Source organism: Beta vulgaris, chromosome 8, assembly GCF_026745355.1.
Source record: "Beta vulgaris subsp. vulgaris cultivar EL10 chromosome 8, EL10.2, whole genome shotgun sequence".
NCBI classification, from domain to species: domain Eukaryota; kingdom Viridiplantae; phylum Streptophyta; class Magnoliopsida; order Caryophyllales; family Amaranthaceae; genus Beta; species Beta vulgaris.
This window is the reverse complement of record NC_079209.1, coordinates 50,315,843-50,335,423: the sequence shown is the minus strand read 5'-3', so window position 1 is coordinate 50,335,423 and position 19,581 is coordinate 50,315,843. Positions and strand designations below refer to the sequence as shown.

At 39.1% G+C, this 19,581-nt stretch overlaps 4 protein-coding genes across 5 annotated transcripts; 2 read left to right on the top strand and 2 right to left on the bottom strand.

Annotated features, from left to right (window-relative positions):
- Nucleotides 1-500: 500 nt before the first annotated feature.
- LOC104901646 (ethylene-responsive transcription factor ERF017) lies at nucleotides 501-1,558 on the top strand. The gene has a single exon (XM_010689239.4). It carries the CDS (start codon nucleotides 616-618, stop codon nucleotides 1,288-1,290), a length of 675 nt encoding a protein of 224 aa, XP_010687541.2. The 5' UTR covers nucleotides 501-615; the 3' UTR covers nucleotides 1,291-1,558.
- A 7,216-nt stretch (nucleotides 1,559-8,774) lies between these two features.
- Nucleotides 8,775-10,234, bottom strand: LOC130589930 (uncharacterized). Its single transcript, XM_057391580.1, has 4 exons — nucleotides 10,052-10,234; nucleotides 9,676-9,788; nucleotides 9,160-9,608; nucleotides 8,775-9,001 (listed from the first exon to the last, which is right to left on the bottom strand). Exons 1-4 carry the CDS (start codon nucleotides 10,232-10,234, stop codon nucleotides 8,775-8,777), a joined length of 972 nt encoding a protein of 323 aa, XP_057247563.1.
- Nucleotides 10,235-14,196: 3,962 nt separating this feature from the next.
- LOC104901645 (20 kDa chaperonin, chloroplastic) lies at nucleotides 14,197-18,228 on the top strand. 2 transcript variants are annotated; one of them, XM_010689238.4, is made up of 6 exons: nucleotides 14,197-14,370; nucleotides 14,604-14,784; nucleotides 16,314-16,493; nucleotides 16,581-16,736; nucleotides 17,643-17,720; nucleotides 17,808-18,228. In XM_010689238.4, the coding sequence occupies exons 2-6, from the start codon at nucleotides 14,611-14,613 to the stop codon at nucleotides 17,982-17,984; spliced, it is 765 nt and encodes a 254-aa protein (XP_010687540.2). In that variant the 5' UTR covers nucleotides 14,197-14,370; nucleotides 14,604-14,610; the 3' UTR covers nucleotides 17,985-18,228. The 2 variants fall into 2 exon arrangements, with proteins under 2 accessions (XP_010687540.2, XP_010687539.2); XM_010689237.4 differs by having other exon boundaries at nucleotides 14,198-14,370; nucleotides 14,607-14,784.
- A 112-nt stretch (nucleotides 18,229-18,340) lies between these two features.
- On the bottom strand, nucleotides 18,341-19,049 carry LOC125492700 (uncharacterized). The gene is made up of 2 exons (XM_048635411.1): nucleotides 18,615-19,049; nucleotides 18,341-18,418 (listed from the first exon to the last, which is right to left on the bottom strand). Exons 1-2 carry the CDS (start codon nucleotides 19,047-19,049, stop codon nucleotides 18,341-18,343), a joined length of 513 nt encoding a protein of 170 aa, XP_048491368.1.
- Nucleotides 19,050-19,581: the final 532 nt, after the last annotated feature.

Genomic DNA, 19,581 nt, shown 5'->3' with positions numbered 1-19,581 from the left:
ACAACTCTAGCTTCATTTTTATTTTTTCATTCCCCTCTCCCTATCCCCCTCCCTTCAAAAAAAAAAATAAAGTACACAATACACGTTACTATCACATTTCATTATTGCTAATTGCTATAATTGGGTCCCCCGTCCCCCGTCCCCCGTCCCCCTAGAATTCCACTTTACGGCTTTCTCAGATAGTGCCTCAACGACTCAACGTGGATAACCAAACGCCAAATTTTTACCGCAAATCACAATCATGTGCAGGCCCAAAATAAAATTCCCCTGAGCCAAAATCAATATCACGTGCTTCTTAATTTAGCAACAGAAAAACAATATCTACCGCGTATAACTTCCCCCATTCCTATACCATTTTATCTTCTCTCTCCACGTATTCTAATTTCTACCCTCTCCTTTGACCAACACGCTTCTTTAAGTGTGTTGACTTCTTTCCCCTCAAAAAAACACACATATATAAACCACTTCAACTTCACTCCATCAAAAACAACACTAACATACTACACTCTTCAAACTAGTAACATCTCTCCTAGTCTTTCACTATTGTTCCTTTTTCACTTACTAATCACGAACAAAATATTCTGTGTATATTCTCTATCACGTTGAAAACTCAAAATGGTAAAGAAATCACCAGAATATCAAGACAATAAAGGCGAAAGTTCAATAAAATACACCGGTGTTCGTAAGCGAAAATGGGGCAAATGGGTGTCCGAAATCCGCCTTCCAAATAGCCGTGAGCGTATTTGGTTAGGTTCATATGATTCACCCGAAAAGGCTGCGCGCGCATTTGACGCAGCACAATATTGCCTACGAGGTAAATCAGCAAACTTTAATTTTCCCGATAATCCTCCGGATATTGCCGGGGGACGATCGATGACACCCGCGGAGATTCAAGCTGCTGCTGCGAGATTCGCGAACTTATCTTCTAACGACGTTGTCGATGATCATAGGATGATCATTGATGAATCGTCGGAGCATCGTACAGTTGAAGAATCTTTGTGTTATTCACCATCACTTTCTGATGCAACCACGGTTCAAATGGATAGTTTTGAGATGGGTGGTGTAGAAAATTCTTTTCATGAACAATTGAGTTTGAGTACAGCTCTTGGCTCGGGTAATTATGTTTCGGATTTTGGGTATTATTGTACCGGTTTTGATGATTTTACTGCGGCTGATTTTTATACGACAACACAACAACAACAACAACAACCGGATAATTTTAATCATGGTTGTATGGATGATACTTATGATGCCTCACTTTACCAAGACTCGTATCTTTGGAATTTTTAAGAGGGGCACAAAAAAGAAAGTAATTGAACATAGTAAAAATTAATTACACTGTAAGAAGCAGAATTTGGAACCAATTTTTTTCTAGTTTCCACATTTCTGTTTAAATTAATTTGATCAATTAGATTGAATTATTCAGAAAAAAAAATAAGGAAAAAGAAAATTGTTAGTAAATTTTTAGGACACAAAATGTAATTTGAGTATTTTAGCATTTTGTTGACCTTTATAGATGGAAATTTTTTGTGAAGCAATATAATGGCCTTCATTATCATACCCATGACTATGATCCGTCGTTTTTTTTTTCCGTTAATGTGTGATTTACATAAAGATTATTACTATGTAGAATGAAATGATCTTTGATATCAATGGATAATTATTTTCCATCTCATCAATATCATCAACTTGTTGAGGTTTAAAGAAGAGATGGGTGGGGAAGAAGGGATTTGCGTATTAATTGGTGAAGCTTTTTCTTTAATCGATTTATTGAATTTTGACACGTGATGAAATGACGAAAAGATTTAGCAGTGTACCACCAAGATGCATGACGACAAAAGAGTAATGATTTCATGCCTCACATCTAGAACAAGATAAGAGATTTACTAATTACTGGGGGCTCATCAACAGATCAGCTTATGGAATCGGAACGTGGGGGCTTTAATAATAATACCTTTTTTCACCAAATATTCCCGAGTTTTTACGAAATTTACCGGGTACGCTCGTACTTTTGAAAATATACGAGGTACTCCTCAGTTTCGACATAATACATCCAAATGCCCTTTAATGACTAACAGTGATAACCGCCATTAGTCATTAACTCTATACCTAATCAAATCGGCCCGACCCGATTTATGGGCAGGTTTTGGATAGATTTTTTTAAGGCGTGGCCGGGTCCGTGATCACATCTAATTAACCCCAACCCTAAACACTAACCCTAACCCCTAAACCCTAACCCTCCTCCACCCTCCCAACACCCTCACCCCAGCAACTCCCCCCTCCCCTACCCTGGCCTCCCGCAGCTCCCCCACCCTCGTCGACCTTCCCGCAACGCCCCCACCTCGTCGAATCCCCCCACCCTCCCCCACCCCTGTCGAATCCCCCCTCCTCGCTAATTTTCGCTTCTGGGTTGTTCACTTCCACGAAAAACACTCACCCCCAACAGCCCTGCAGTGACGAAGAACAACAAAGATGAGAACAAGGAGAAACTACAATGTCGACGAGGGGAGAGGGTTGCGCGGCTGCGTGGGCTGCGAGGGTGGGGGCTTCGGGGATGCGTGGGCTGCGAGGGGTGGGGGCGGGGAAATTGATGAGAGTGGGGGAGGGGGGTTACTGGGGTGGGGGAAGGGGGGTTGCTGGGGTGGTAGGAGTGTGGGGGAGGGTTGGTCGGCTGGTGGTTAGGGTTAATGTTAGATTTTAGGGTTTTAGGATTTGGGTTTGGGTTAGGATTAGAGGTAGGGATTAGGATAGGTGATGATTTGGATTTTAAAACAGAAAATTAGAGTTAACGGCTAACGACGGTTAACGTCGTTAGTCATTAAAGGCATTTGGGTGTATTATCGTAAAACTGAGGGGTGCCTTGAATATTTTCAAAAGTGTGAGGGTACCTGATGAATTTCGTGAAAACTCGGGGAAATTTAGTGAAAGGATTGATAATAATAAGGTGGAGCCTCGAGGCATTTTTGTATCGATAATGGCTTTGTTTGACAATACTAACTAAAATGTAGCTGAAAATAATAAGGTATAACTGAAATTGATAAGGTTTCAAACTGATAAGGTAGTTAATTAGTTTTATTGTTTCACGGAACTAGTTGCATATATTGATTAATTATTTAAATTTTATATATTTTTTTTCAATGTATTTGAACAATAAAATAACAATATAAATATTTCAATATAGCTCACTTGAACAAAAATATTTCGCTACTTATCCATAAGCAATTATGAAACAAATTTCTCTAGATTTATACTACTATTTTTTTGCGAGAAAACGTCATAATACAAGAAAAATAACTTACAAAATATAGTAACAAATCATTTTCTACTATATTTGACTAGCAACATGGTCATGAACCAAATCCATTTCTTTAGAAGTCCCTCTTGAAGTTTTGCTACTCCTGTAGTTACCAACGTCCGAGATTTCTTCATTTGACATATAATCCGGATTATTATCGAACATACTAAACATAAGGTCATTTTTGTTGAGTTTTTCAGTATGTAGTTGTGTAAGGCAAATAAGGAAATAAAGAACGAAAGTTACAAAGATTGCAAGAACATTTGATATGGAAATTTCAAGGAGATGAAGAACGAAACTAGATGGTACCTGATTTGAGAAAATAAGATGTAGAAATTTGAGAAGAGATGCTGTAGAAGGATGAAGACCAACAACGTAATAAAGAATCCGTAAGAGAGAATGATGTTAAAATATGAGATAAGTTAAAAGATTTTCCAAGATTTTAGGTACCTCACTAGTAGAAAAAGGTCAATTTGCGTTGGACCCTGGACCCCTATTTTTGCGTCGGACATTGGTCCGACGGCACAGGTCTCGACGCAGATGAGCTAACAATGATTTGTGTCGTACGCGAGAACGACGCAGATAATTTGGCTATTTGCGTCGCACTATATATACGAACTACGGTGCGACGCAAAATACCCTCCTTGGCCCCCCAGAGGAGAAACTATGTGTGTCGCACCTGAGGCAACGTGCGACACACAATACCCTCCCCAGCCCCCAGGCAATGTGCGTCGCACCTGGCCAATGTGCAACGCAAATCAGCAATGTGCGTCGCACAGAGGCAAGGTGTGACGCACATTGCCCCTGCCATCCAGGCTAGGCTGGGAAGGGCAATTTGCCTCGCACCTTGCCAATTCATATGTGTTTGCATCGCACATATTCAGGTCAAATTAGCAATGCAAACACATATGGTACATTTTATATGCTAACATTGGATTTTATACTAATGTCAAAAAACATGGCTAAAGTAGAGTACATCAGTAATGCAAAATTAAAAATGGAGTATCTATTTGAAAACGACATATGAAGTAAATGTTTGATATAATTTATGGTTTACTAACAATATTTCAACTTTTTTTAGTGAAAATAATATAGCGGGTAGGAGTACTGTGGGAGCAACTTCTTCAAGTGACTTTCGGGTAGTTTGTACAAATAAGCTAGTGGTTTATATAGCAACAACTAGCAAGCAATAGTTAACTTTACCAAACCACCTTATAAAACAGACAATACTCAACAAATTGTACAAACTGTCTATAAAGCAAACCATTGTAGGAACGTAAACTGGTAACAGTTAAAACAAACTTATTTGACAACCATGGTGTGAGAAGATCAGTGTCCTAAAGTTGAATTTGCCCCATAACAACACACAGACTCACAACAATCAACCTCCAGGAATACACGATTTGTGCATTTTCGGTGTTGATAGAAGGAGAAGATTGAGAACGATCTTGAATATTGCCCAAAATAATATAGGAGAAAGAAAAAGAAGAGAAGAGGAAAAATCGAAATATTAAGAGAGAGATTAGGGAAAAATCGAAATATTAAGAGAGAGATTAGGGGAAAAAATGGTACCTTAAGACTGATAAAAACAATCATTAAATGCTACAAATAATTGACCCAAAAAGATAGTTAGGTTTATTCCCCAAGGCCCAAACAGATCTAATTTATTTTAGCACCTAAATGTCTTAGCAACTTATAGCTTTAGGCACCTAAAATACCTCCCCAAATAGAGCCAATGGTTCATTCATTTTTATGGTTAGTGACCCTTTTATGTTATGTGTTTTACAGTATTCGTCAAATGAAATTTAAATGGCTTTTATGTTGGTTTTGGTTTTAGAACTAGCTATTCCCTCGAATTTTTTCCTTGAATAATGCAAAAGTTAGTTTTAATTCCACAAATATGTCCAAAAAAAACCCTGCGTACCGTCCACGTAGGACGGCACGCCAGAAAGTGTTTTTTTTTTGGTTTTTGCTCAGGTAAACCGCTACTCTAAGTAGCGATTTACTTTAAACAAAACTGCTACTTTGAGTAGCGGTTCATACATATGAACCGCTACTTGAAGTAGCGGTTTTTATATATATATAAACCGCTACTCTGAGTAGTTAGCTAGAACAGTTCCAAGCATATCTAAACCGCTATTACGAATAGCGGTTTATGTACAATAACAACCCAGACTATACTGCTTCCCCATAACTGCCCAAAATGCCAGAAACACAAAAAATTCCAGCAATTCCAAACAATTCTCCAACCTGCAATTCCAGCACCAAATTCCATCCAACAACACCAAGTTCATCCACACATCAATCACCAAACACCAAGTTCATCCACATTCAAATTTATCCAAGAATTTCTTAATTACGAAGTTAGATTAAGAAAATATGTCAATCACAAACAAAGTTTAAAATATAACATAGTGTTAACTAACTATACAAATAATAAATGAAAGTGCTAAGACCCCTCTTCTTCTTTTGTGAAGGTCTAGATGAACTAGGTGTGATCTCATTAGACTCTGCAATGGCATCAAGAGAAGATGGAGTGGTGTCAGAACGTCGTCGATAGGTCCTCTGACAGACTAGAGGCGAAAGCAAAGGTGTCGTGGTAGATATATGGGCAGCAGGCATAGAAGATGTAGAAGTCGATGTATGTGCAGCAAAAGTAGGCACGCCCTGTAAGATGTGGCCATGTCCAGCTTGGCCAACAACATCAATACATAGTCCCCTCATGGTCTGCAATGTATGTGCAAACAACTGGAGTCCCATATCTGGAGGCAATGACTCAGCAGCCTCTAGTACAGAGACGCACCAATGAGCAACATCAGTTAAAGTATGTGCATGCATAGATTGAAAATACACATTATATAATCGTATAAATAAATAAAAGTATAACTACAAATCATGGGACTTACCAGTACTATATGTGCAGACACAGGTTGATAATGTGTAGAAGGAGGTCGCCTCAATGGATCCATCATGCGTAACCTCGTGATGCGACGATACCATATCATATACTTCTCAATGGCATGAGTACGACCAGTAAATGGAGTGCCCTGAACAACGTGTCTCGCGCTCATCCCACTGCGCTATGTAAGGTCGATGTCTGAGCGAATAATTCTTGTTCTTCGACCTCCGATCTATGTTATGAAGGGTTGTGCTCGTATCACAAGGTGGTGGAATCATCTGCTCGAATCCAAACTGGCGCATAACTCGATCAGGTAAAATGAAACTCCACAATGTCGAAACAAATAAGTGGAGCTAATGTGCGCCATACATGTCGATCTGCTCGACATATAGCAGGTAACAACGCCAGTCTCGCATCAGTATATGGCTGCCAAGTCATCAACAAAGAAAGAATCTTGCAAATATTAGGCATGTGAGACCTTATGTACCTGCTCGTCCGTCTGATGGTCGTGCATCCCTAAAGTAAGGAAGCCCACTTGCTAAGTGGGACCTAGTGAGGTGTATCCGAAGCCAACTGAAAAGAAATACACATTAATATCTTTGAGAAAATTAAAATGAAACTAAATAATGTCAACAAATGTGAGACACTGCATATTACCTGACAGCTAAAGGGTCAATCCCTGGAACATGCTGGGAGCCTAAAATAGGAACGTCGTCGTCAAACTGTGGAGGTAGGTCCCGCACCCTCGAAATCCGAGGTCTGCCGATGTGTATGTGCTCCCATTCCCAAAGCTGTAACAACAATATAGGGCCACTTAACTCCCTCGCACTCCTCTGTGGTGCCCGACATAGCTGTCGATACAAGTATGCAAGGGTCGCACTACCCCAGCTATATGTCCCTGCTACGTCGAGATCTGCCAAAAGTGGAAGATAAAGAACCTGGACTGCATCTCCACTCTTGTCAGCAAAAAGAATGGACCCCATCAAGACAAGAATATAAGCCCGTGCGAATCGTTGTACTGTCACCTCATCAGCATCGTTCGGCAACAAGAAAAAATGATGTCGAAGCCATGTCAACCTCAAAGATGAACCCTGGAGAACTTTGAGCTCGTTCTCTAATGTGGTGGGCCAAATCCCTAACAAATTGAAAACTATTGTAGCCCAATTACCCTCGTCTCGACCAATAACAGGTGGCCCGTGCACTCTAAGTCCAAGGATAATAGCGACATCTTCTAAAGTAATCGTCGCCTCCCCGACAGTCAAATGGAAGGGATGTGTCTCCTGCCTCCATCGCTCCACTAATGCCGTCAGAAGTGGTCGATCAATCTCCAAACCTCCCCCTACCAAACGATGTATTCCGAGAAAACCAGCACGCTTAACATACCAAAGAACCCTATCGTGAACCTACCAGTCAAGAATGAGACTATGATGATGCAACCGACACGATAATATCGTGTCCGCTACTCCCCTCCAGGCATCCTCACTCTGATGCTTGTCCTGGAAGGTGAGAACGCTGCGATCAATGGGGCCGGGAAAGATGGATTGTGCCATCAGACCTAAGAAAAAAAAACATATACCGGTTAGTAACACAATGACGACTATGATAATAATATATAAATTTATGAAATTTAAAAAATATGAAAACATTTACCCAGATGTTCCTTCACCGTTCTTATTAGGACATCTTTGCTTATTGTGTCCTGAAACCTTACAAATGCTACATCTATATTTGCCAGGCCTATCAGCTGCATCCATTTCATTTTGTATTCGAGTGGACCTTGGACGTCCAGCTCCACGTTTTAGCCTCTCATCAGCTATAATTCTCGGACCATCATATGGAGAACAATTATGCATATCAGGCACAGGCTTGAAAAAGGACATATAAGTAGATCGATACGAGGTAGTCATAAAAGAAGCGTCCACAAAACCACTATATGACAAGCTTCGGTATCGACAGATCGCAAGGACATGAGAACACGACAACTTATATATTATGACTTTCTCACATGTACATGTCTTCTGCATTAAGTTACCGTGTGTTTCTTTCCACCTTTCCCTGCAATACGGTCTCCACGCCAGTAGTGACCTCAAATAGCCCTCGTTCATATCAAACACAATCACCTCATGAACGCCTTCTCCATGTTCTTTTCAATGATGGTAGTCGCCTTCGGGCTATAATCATGGCCTTCCTCAAGTCTTTTTCTACCAATTCTCTCCTTGTAGCAAAATAAGAATTGACACGATAAAATGTCTTCTTACCAAAGCAGTGATCGGAAGACATCTTGCCCTTTTAGGACACCATTAAACACTTCAGACATGTTGGTGGTTTGCACACCATATCTACACCCACCATCATGATGAGAGACCATAGATGAAGGGGAATGTCCAACAGATATCTAGCTGCCTCGACATTAATGGAGCCAATTCGATCCATATAGTACAAAAACTTCCTTTTCTGCCTAGCATATGCAGCTTTTCCGAATAGATTCTTGATGGCAGCATTCTTATACTTCGAATTCAAGTTCGAAGCAAGATGACGCACACAAAAGCGGTGATGTGCATATGGTTCTTCCCATCCACTTTAAGGCTCGTTCATAGCTGCAAGGATACCCCTATGACGATCAGAGATGACACACAAATCCTTTCTATCTGTGACAGAACGTCTAATGCAAGCTAAAAACCAAGACCAGTCCTCCGTGCTTTCTTCCTCCACAACAGCAAAGGCAAGTGGGAATAGCTGGAAATTAGCATCTGTTCCCATAGCAATCAATAATTTGCCTTTGTATTTCCCGTACAAGTGAGTACCATCTATAGTGATAAGAGGCCGACAATGACGGAATCCGGAAATGGAGGGTTTAAAGGCCCAGAAGACCCTCTTAAAGATGTGCGTAGTAGGATCTTGTGTTGGGATCGTACACCAGTAAACGACAGTGCCTCGATTGGACTCTTTCAAGGCTTGCAAGTACCTGGTAACTCTTGATACGACTTATCCCAATCACCAAAAATATTGCTTATTGCCTTTTGTTTTGCTAACCAAGCTCTCTTATATGTTATTGAAAATTGATATTGGTTCTTCACAAAAGTAAGGATGGACTGAACTTTGAATGAAGGATCAGTCCTAATGAAATCCTCGATAAGATCAGCAACGAAATCTGATGAAATGAGAGGATGGTCTCCACATGTTATGTCTCCCAAACAATTGCTTGCATGTGGACCAACATATCGTACAATTTTGAATGAGAACGACTTAGTCATGATTGCACGCAACCTCCATGGACAGTGACACACTTCCTTTCTGGCACATTCAATGACATACTTTGTGGGCTCTGACTCTAACACCCGAAACATCTGGTTTCTAGAGATCGACCATGCTTTCACAAAATTCTTTAATTGCTGCAATGAGGCAACTCTTGTCCTATCTCAAATTCAGAAGCCACAGTCAATGAACCAGTGAATTCCAAGTCATCCATGAATCTATTAACCTTTGATCAACTTCGTCAACTCTAAGCCAATCTTGTGAAGGAACACCAGCCTTTATTGCCTTGTCATTGTTCCTTGCATCATCATCCTCATCCCTATCAGAATCCACATGCTCCTCCTCTTTCCCAAAAAATCAACATCATTTTGATGTAGAGTGTCGAGATGGAATGTGGATGGTATGTGGGGAGACGAACAGGAAAATAAACTCATTCATGTGCTGATTGACATAATGTGGGTCTGACAACATGCTAGTAAATGATTCAAATTGCATATTAGGAGCTGATGTCGGTACCTCCATGCTATCCCTAAAGTCCATTGAAGGTACATAACCCACATTACTTTGCACATTTATCTCTTGGGAACTTGTTCAATGTACACCTCCATTGCCATGGCTGACGTTTGTGTCACTGAAAGCCACATAGCACTCAGTGACTCGTCATCCTCTAGTGCAATTGGCACATATTTTCCCGGCATCGGATATCTCATAAACAATTTCAGTTCCACATACATACGATCACATCCAACAACGTCATATACCCTATTCAGAATCTCTTGAAACATCATACCGGAATTGATGAACAAAAATTTTTCCTTCCACCTCTATACACAATATCAACATCATTTTGAGATAATTCACCATTCCAATAAAGGTATAGAGGATATTTAGGTTGTTCCATATTCTACATACAAAAAACATAATGTTTAAGTTATTCTTATTCTACACATTCAAACAATATGAACACCATTCTTCACCTATACTAGTAGTATTTGCAACTAAACACAACAATTCATGCAAAATCAACCATCACAAAATGCTCAACACCATTTTTAACCAACAATATCAACAATATATCACCTTCCAATTCATGCAAAATCAACCATTACAATATGTTAAATTTTTAACCAACCAATATCAACAACTAGATTATACTAATCAAACTAAACGATTTCCATCTAACAACAGTTATAAACCTAAAATACATAACTAATATGGCATGCTAAGAAAATTAAATTAAAAAAAAAACATAAATTAAAAACTCACAAAAAAACAATTGGTGGTGGTGCGCCTGGCGTCAGTTGTGCGCCGGTGGTGGTGCGCCTAGCGCCAGTTCCGTGCTATCGGTGGCTGAGCTCCGGTCGCCGGTCCTCGCCGGTGGTTTTGTGGGATGATGGTGAGCTCCGGTCGTCGTAAGAGAGAGAGAGAGGAAGAAGTGAGTTTGAGAGAAAAAAAGTTCAAATGTGAGAAATTGGGGAAATTAGGTTGGAATTGGGGATTTTACTAAACCGCTACTTGAAGTAGCGGTTTCCTTTGATGAACCGCTACTGGGAGTAGCGGTTTACATGACTGGGTTCAAGGGCGACTAAACCGCCACTTAAAGTCGCGGTCAACGAGTGTCAACCGCTACTCAAAATAGCGGTTAATTTTAACCATAACCGCTGCTTAGAGTAGCGGTTTGTTTGTGTAAACCGCTATTCTAAGTAGCGGTTTAACTTAAGTAGAAAAAAAAATTCTCGTGTGCCGTCCTACATGGACGGTACGCAGGGATTTTTTTTTTGGGGCATATTTGTGGAATTAATACCCTCTTTTGCATTATTCAAGGAAAAATTTTCTATTCCCTCCGTTTTAAAACATAAGTTATATTTTGATTGCACAAAAGTCAATTTACACCTTTTATCATTAATGTCATTAATTATCCATTACTACAAATTTAGCAAATGCCCCTTTCATTCTTTTTTAGCATACTTTTTGACCCCCTTTAGTATTAAACTAGTTATTAGGCCCGGGCTATGCCCCGGTTAAGAAACAATTACATTTATTAATATAATACTTAATGATAATAACACTATATACAACTTAGTCTAGTGGTTAAGACTTTAGTATATGTACTTGAGGTCTTGAGATCAAACCCTATACTATGCAATATATAAATTTTTTTATTGACATGGATTACATGAGCTAAAACTCCCTAGGGAGAGCGCCACGTGGCACAGTTTCTTGTTTATGCACGCCTTTTAATATATATGTATAGATGAGGTGGGGGAGCTTACAATCTGAAGGGAAAAGTAGTAAAAAACTGAAATGCTAAATATCGCTCCAAAACTTATTAAAATCTCTCCAAAGCACATTTGAAAATACAATTAAACCCTTACCTTTATTTTTTACTCTCTAGCTCCACCACCAACCCCAACGAAATCGCCGCATATAAACCCAAAACTCTCAAGCGGCCAGAGAGTTAATTTTTTTTTGGGCGATGGCTGGAACGTCCGGCCGGACGTTTCGCTGGTGGAGGAAGCCAATTATTTTTGGTTTCGTTGGTGGTGTGTGTGGTTTAGTTGGTGGTGTGCATGGTTTCAGTGGTATGGTGGTTGTGTGTATGGTGGTGGTTGTTGGGTAGTGAGGGATTGGTTTCGTGATGGTGAGGATGAAAGAGAAAGTTAAGGGTAAACTTGTATTTTCAAGTGTACTTTGGGCGATTTTTAGAAATTTCGGGGCGGTGTTTAACAATCTCCACTGAACTTCTATTTATTGCCCAAAAATTACTTAAAATCGCCCAAAAAAACATTGAAATGTCATTTATAACCTTCTTTTTCTTTCTCTCTAACCCCCCACCCCTACCACCATCCACCCCCCCACCACCACCAACCCCGGCCCATTACCACAACCACCCTCCTGCCCCCACCCTCCTGCCGCCATCACCACCAACCCCATTGTCACATCCACCCACAGCAGCCCCCCACCCCCACGAGCAGCCCTTCCACCTCCCCACCTCCCCACCTCCTGCAATCCCCTGCGATTTACCCACAACTACCACCACCACCAGCCCCTGCGATTTACCCGCAACCACCACCACCATCCCCCTGCGATTTACCCACAACCACCACCCATAACAGCCTGGCACCCTGCGATATACCCAGATTCGAAGATTCGAAGCACCACCACCAACCCCCATGCCCTACGATTTACCCAGATTTAAAGTCTCTATTTCTCCTTCAACACCGACTGCAATTCCTACCAACACTGCCGCCATTTGGAAGCCACTGCAAATTGAAGACAACATTCCTGGTCTCCATTGCTTCGAAATTACAGAAGCAAGCCTCCAATTCAAAATTTTTTTTGGTGACCATGGGCTAATGTCCGCGATAGACGTTCCACCCATGGCCCGAACGTTTGGCTTGGACGTTGGGGCCATGGGAAGAACGTCCACCGCGGACGTTCACCCCATGGCTCGAACGTCCAGGCCAAACGTTCGGGCCATGGGTAGAACGTCCATCGCAGACGTTCGCCCATGGTCTCCAAAAAAAATTTGCCTGCTTTTTAGGTGGGTGGTGGTGGAGGTCGCAGGAGGAAGATGATGGTGGTGGAGGTCGCAGATGGCAGTGGGGAGGTAGGATATGATGGTGGGGGTGGTGGGTGGTGTTGAAAAGAGGAAAGAGTAAAATAGTCTATAAAAATAAATTTGGGGCTATTTTAAGTAATTTCGGGGCGATGTTTAATAAACCCCTTGAAACAATATATCAAGTAAAAAGAATCATTTAAGAAAAATGTAACAACTAAAAAAAAAAGCAGAGGGAGTAATAAAGTATACTACTTTTAAGGATAATTAATGACACCAAAGTAGCATGTGTCAAAGTGATAATTCACAACTTTCTTAGCGGTAAACATCATTTAATTTGGGCATGTTTGTAATCGTTTCTATTTTCAGTATTTTCTAAAAATTAAAAACAGAATATAGAAATCAGAAAAAGTTAAGGCTCATTTGTTATCATTTTATAAGTCTAGTTTTCAGCTTTTCTAGAAAATAAAAAACAAACATATGGAAACCTGAAAAGGTAGGGCTTGTTCGACGTCACTGTAGTTTTCAGTTTTTTGTTTTATTAACATAAAAGTCATATGATATAAGGGGTATAATAAACTTAAAACTAGTTATACTTATATTAAACATGCCATTTTTGAAAATTGACAACAGAAAAATAGAAACTAATTATTCTAGTTTCCATGATCATATTTTTGTCTTTTTTTTTAAAAAAAAAAAAAAAACTGAAAACTGAAAACCGAAAACGATAAAGAACAAGCCTATAGTTTTCAAATTTTGTTCTTGTCAGTTTTTAAAATTAAAATGATTAGTATAAGTGTGAATAATTTGAAGTTTATTATATCCTTTATATAATAAAACTTTCATATTCATAAAACCAAAAACTAAAAACTAACCGTAATACCGAACAGACCCTAAATTCTCAATTTTCAATTATCAATTTTCAAAATTAACATATTTACTATAACAATCACTAATTTTAAATTCATTATACCTTTCATTCACAACCCTACAGTCTCGTTCAAATGTATCCTTAATACAAAGGTCAGAATTTCATCTACATAACTTTGTAATTTCCTTGTACCCCAAAAGAGCTTCTTCATAAGTTGTCTTGTATTGGGCCATACATAAAAGAATAAAAATGACAATTGGGCATCAATTCCAAGCCTACCCAATAAACATGAATTCGTGACCCATCTACACAACCATCCATTCAAACGTTACAATTCTCTAGAACTCTCCTTCTCTTCCCATTTTAAATTATTAACACCGAAACTTCTAGGGTTTCATTATCCTAATTCCTACCATCATCTTATCTCTCACACTCTTTCTCTATCTCAACTCACACACACACGATTTGCATCCATCTTGCACTAAAAACAGGTAAATTTACCTTACATTTCAATTGAAAAACCTACTTTCTGGGTTTTCTTTGTATGTTCTTTATACAAATAGTTACACTTTTTAAGAAATTCAGCTTATTTTGAATTGTGGGTAGTATTGTAACATCTGCTTTTCAATCTTGTTAGTGGGTATTTTTATGGGTGCTTTTTTTTGCTAAATTTTTGTTGTGTATTTTTTTGCTAATTTTTTTGGGTATTTTTTAATCATGAAAGCAGGGAAATGGCAGCAGCCCAGCTTACAGCAACAAGTGTTTCAAGCAGAGGTTTGCCCACTTTTGAAGGGCTTAGACCTTCAGCAATAAAGATTGCTGCTTTTGCACCATTAAAACAAGGGCTTAGTCAAAGGTGTTTCCGCCCTCTTGTTGTTAAAGCTGCTACTGTTGTTGCTCCCAAGGTACTCTTACTTGTGATTGATATATGGCTGTTGTTAGATAGTATTTTGTTTTGCTATTTTTGGTTAATTTTTTTTTTTTATCTTTTTAGCTTTGGTTGAAATTGATTGAAGGCTTGTTGCTATAGAAGGTGTGAGTGTGTTTCATGATTTAGTTGTTTTTGGATTGAGTGTATCCTGGAGTGTGATGATGGATATGTTGGTTGTCTAAGGATTTATGTAGAAATGGTTGGGTTGAATTTGTTGCATTGGTGATTGTTGAGTTCATTGGATTGAGGAATTATTGGGATTAAGTGTTCAGTTTGATGGGTGGAAATGATGTTGGGTAGGTGTGTTATTTGAGCGTGGTTTTCTTTATATTTTCGCCTATTTTGTCTGAGTTTGGTATGAGGTCATGGAATTCTTGTTGTGCAATAGGGTGTCTTAGTAGTTTGTGGTCTTGGAATTATTGTTGCTGAGATGCAGAATGATCATTCAATTTGGGTTGTACGATTATTAAAATTTAGCGGAAAAGTTTTTCTATCTAAGAAAAGAGTTATATTGAGGTCAACTGCGGTTATGGCAATTCAAGGAATCATTGCTTTGTGGTGCTATAAGGAATTTAAGCCTCTAACTGACACAAACATGGGAAATAGAGTGTTTACCTTACTAGTGAGTATGGGGATTTCTGCCACCCGTCATTCATCCTGTAGAGATTCTGAACTTCACTTCCACAGTTCTTTGCAGCAACATGGAGGGATGGACAGGAATTTAGTTAGGGGATCTATGTGATACAGATAACACGTAATGATGAGAGAGATACTGAGAGCGAGAAATGATGCTGCAATGAATTTGAAACATTTAAGTTAAGGAATTGTTGCAACTGTTAAAGAATGGAGGGTGTGCATTTGGGCTACCCCTTTGCACATTTGCGTATAGGAGTAATCTACTCCTTTTTTTTCCTGCAATCTGGTATTGACTACTCAATTCGATAAGGGCAATTCTTTGTTTTGTTGATCGTTAACTGAGGTTCTTGACCCTTAGATATTTGGTCTTTGCCCTTTTGATAGTACTCAATTGTGAATGTTCTTCAATCTTCATTGTTGTTTTCTAGTTGAAATATATGTTTGGGTGATGATGAAAAATTGTTGTCATACAATATTTTTAACTACTTTAAGCAAAGTTTGTACTCCGTAGTTCTGATGTAAAGAATCCACATATTTTAAGATTGAGTTTGACTTTTGATTTTTAACAAAATGTGGAACTAAATAGAATTATAATGTTAATGAACTGAGATATCATAAAGTTACTGATATTGTCAAGATTTTGTTCTTGGAGTCCAGAAAAATCAACTAGTAATGTGGAATATTGGTCAGAAGGAGTGGTATTAATTCGGAAATTGCTGGACTATTATTATTTTGAGTACAAGTGTGCTATGAGATGGCAAAGTGTCTGGTTTGAAACGTGGATAGATAGATTGTTATTGTCACGAGTGCAAGATGTAAGCTACCAGTGCTTGAACAATTACTGACATTCGTTGGTTCACTGAATAGTATACCACAATTACACCTCTGGCTGATAGAGTGTTGATCAAGATCAAGGAAGCAGAGGAGAAGACTTCAGGTGGAATTTTGCTACCCTCAACTGCTCTCAGTAAGCCACAATATGGTGAGGTGGTTGCTGTTGGAGAGGGAAGGACAATTGGGAAGAGCAAAATAGAAATTGGTGTCAAGGTAATTGTTTAGTTGCCTAATGTTGTTCGGTGATTAAACATCTCATCTGTTTGACTGATATTTTCCTGTCCATTTTACTTGGCGCAGACTGGAAGCCAGGTAGTGTACTCAAAGTATGCGGGGACTGAGTTGGAGTTTAATGGGTCAAACCATCTGTTAATGAAGGAAGATGACATTGTTGGCATCCTGGAGACAGATGATATCAAGGAACTTAAGCCTATGAATGAGAGAGTCCTTATTAAGGTCAGTGTGCTTAATGTTATATGGTTTCTGTTTATACATGTGATATCATCCCTTGGCTAATTACTTAAATCACCTGCTGTATTCCCTATTTGAATATTATGCATATTTGCTTAGAAAGACTGCATTTGCAATACAAGTAAACGCACGACTTTGGCTTAATTGTTAATGTGAAGTTTATTAGATTCAACATGGCTGTAATGATATACTGTATTAGTCTAGGTTGCATGGACACTTCATGTCTTGTGCCCACACACACATTTCGGACTCCCCAGATGATTGTTCTGTATTGTATGTATATATATGACCGTTCGCGACTGTATGACTCTCAGTCCGGCTTTGAGACACTTGGTGGATTTTTTTTTTTAGTGCATGCAGAGAATTATATTTAATAATATCGATAAGGTGAGTGAAAATGAGAGAAGAAAATCACAAATTAGTTTATAGTTAGTGACACATAAATACGTTAACAAGATTAAACATAAAAGCTTTTAGACTGATCTTTTAGTAGACTAATAAAGAACAAATATAATTCCACTTCTGTTTTGTCTCCGTTGCCGTGTCCGCATCGGAGTACGTGCAATTCAGATTACAGAAGCCATCTTTTTCTGTAGATGATTCGTTCGAAAGATAATGTTTAATAGGATATAACAGAAGCCATCTTTTTCTGTAGATGATTCGTTCGAAAAATAATGTTTAATAGGATTTATAGGAGGACGTGCTTGAGCACGTCATCCTTGGCTTTAGATACTTGCACATATTTCATCTTCTATGTTGGGCAGGAATGATGGAACAGATTTTCAAATGAAGCTTAGATCTTTTCTTTCTGTGTATTTCCCCTTGTCCCTTATTTCATTATTGCTGATGGAAGCCGAATGCCTTGCTTGAATATATGTGTGAAAATTGTAGGTTGCTGAGGCTGAACAGACAACTGCTGGAGGTTTGCTATTGACAGAGGCATCCAAGGAGAAGCCCTCAGTTGGCAGTGTAATCATCACCTATCTCCAATCTCATATGTTTATTTGTATTGCGTTTCTAGATGTGCCCGATTTCTTAATTAACGTTTATATACAGGTAATCGCCGTTGGTCCCGGTCCGTTGGACGAGGAAGGTAACAGAAAACCATTGTCAGTATCACCAGGTAACACAGTGATGTACTCCAAGTACGCAGGGAATGAGTTCAAGGGCAAAGACGGCTCAGATTACATTGTGCTTAGGTCGTCTGATGTTATGGCTGTGCTTTCTTCTTAGTTTACAAGTCCCGGGATGTCTGTAGAAGTAACGTTTAGGTGGTAATGATTTTTGTAGCTACTGGCAGGAGCATAAAAAGGTGTCTACTATAACAACTCGTGTCCATAGTTGTGCTTGCATTTTTGATTGTTGAGTTCAATTTTCATTTCAACAATGTATTCTTGATCTTAAATATGAAACCAGTGAAACAGAAAGTTGAAGATTGGTTTCAGTATGAGAAGGCGGCTTTTTCCCCTGGATGGAACATGTTTGGTTCGATTGGCTCTATGAAAAGTCAGGCGATGCCTGCTCAGTTGCTTTGTGTTTCTATTCAATGTTTCTTATGGTGAAGCCTTAGTCTCTCACCCCCTCCAACCCTAAAAAAAAGCAGTTCTCACTTTCCCTAACCGATCTCCGGTGGTTATAGGTTCAAATCGCTCCTTGTCTTTGTTCCCCTGCGTTTCGAAAAGGACTGCATAAATTTTAGAATTATAGAACTGATTTCAGGAAATAGGAGCCTTTTTTATAATTCAAGGTTTTTTCAGTCCACAAAAATTTCCTATACACACTCTTGACAACCTTGCTAATCTTTTTAGACAAGGGGAAAATGCAGGCCTAGTAGTTTTGCGTACTACTTAACACACTTCTAACCAGTTGAGCTCTTTCAGTGATTTTCTCAACCAAAACTTTACATTGGCTGTAGTTCAGCTTCTTGGCAGATAAGGGAACCCCATGGTATTTGAAGGGAAAGTCACCAACAGGAAGATGTACCGCTGTAGCTATATCCCTAGCTTCATCATATGACACCCCAACTATGTAGATGCTACTCTTTTCAATACCAGCAACTAGATCATAGGCTTGAGAGAATTTGTTGAAAGCAACCATGATTTTCCCCACAAAACTATGATCATCTGCGAACATGAGATGATTCAAATGAATTCTTTCACACTTAGGATGGAAGTTGAAAGCAGGTTCATTCTTCAACTCTCCTAGGCATTTGGTAAGATATTCGATACTGAGGGAAAATAGAAAAGGTGATAAGGGATCACCTTGTCTCATGTCTTTTTTTGCTTGAAAATATGCCATTTATCAAGATAGAGTATGAGACACTTCTAACACAACCCATTATCCTACTAACAAACAAATTGGAAAAACCTAATTCCAGAAGCATTTTTTCCAAGAATGGCCATTTAACTAACTCATATGCCTTTTTTGTATCTACCTTAATGACACATCTAGCAGAAAGATGCTTCCTAGTATAGCCCCTTATTAGCTTTGTAGCTAACAAAATGTTGTCAGGAATGAATTCTGCTTGAGAAGGACTAAAAACTTCATGCATGATAGATTGCATTCTATGAGTTATGATCTTAGAAATGATCTTGTAGATAATTGTGTAGCAGGCTATGAACCTAAAATCTTTAGCGATAGCTTGTGAGATTTTAGGAACCAGGATAAGGCCAGTAGTGTTACTACGTTTATGCAAAAACACATTCTGAAAAAATTTTAACACTCCATTGTAGATAATTGTGCAGCAGGCTATGAGCCTAAAATCTTTAGCTACGATAGCTTGTTTGATTTTAGGAACCAGGGTGATACCAGTAGTGTTAATAGGTTTATG

What these genes read in the sequence shown, in the direction of transcription:
- LOC104901646 (XM_010689239.4), top strand. Translation starts at nt 616, where the DNA reads ATGGTAAAGAAATCACCAGAATATCAAGACAATAAAGGCGAAAGTTCA.
- LOC130589930 (XM_057391580.1), bottom strand. Translation starts at nt 10,234, where the DNA reads ATGTTTCAAGAGATTCTGAATAGGGTATATGACGTTGTTGGATGTGAT. An exon ending in CGTCAGCCATGGCAATGGAG is followed by an intron (nt 9,789 to 10,051) that starts GTGTACATTGAA and finishes GGGAAAGAGGAG; the next exon opens with GAGCATGTGGATTCTGATAG. An exon ending in GTTGACGAAGTTGATCAAAG is followed by an intron (nt 9,609 to 9,675) that starts GTTAATAGATTC and finishes AATTTGAGATAG; the next exon opens with GACAAGAGTTGCCTCATTGC.
- LOC104901645 (XM_010689238.4), top strand. Translation starts at nt 14,611, where the DNA reads ATGGCAGCAGCCCAGCTTACAGCAACAAGTGTTTCAAGCAGAGGTTTG. An exon ending in AAATAGAAATTGGTGTCAAG is followed by an intron (nt 16,494 to 16,580) that starts GTAATTGTTTAG and finishes TACTTGGCGCAG; the next exon opens with ACTGGAAGCCAGGTAGTGTA. An exon ending in ATGAGAGAGTCCTTATTAAG is followed by an intron (nt 16,737 to 17,642) that starts GTCAGTGTGCTT and finishes TGAAAATTGTAG; the next exon opens with GTTGCTGAGGCTGAACAGAC.
- LOC125492700 (XM_048635411.1), bottom strand. Translation starts at nt 19,049, where the DNA reads ATGGCATATTTTCAAGCAAAAAAAGACATGAGACAAGGTGATCCCTTA. An exon ending in TCACTGAAAGAGCTCAACTG is followed by an intron (nt 18,419 to 18,614) that starts GTTAGAAGTGTG and finishes TTCGAAACGCAG; the next exon opens with GGGAACAAAGACAAGGAGCG.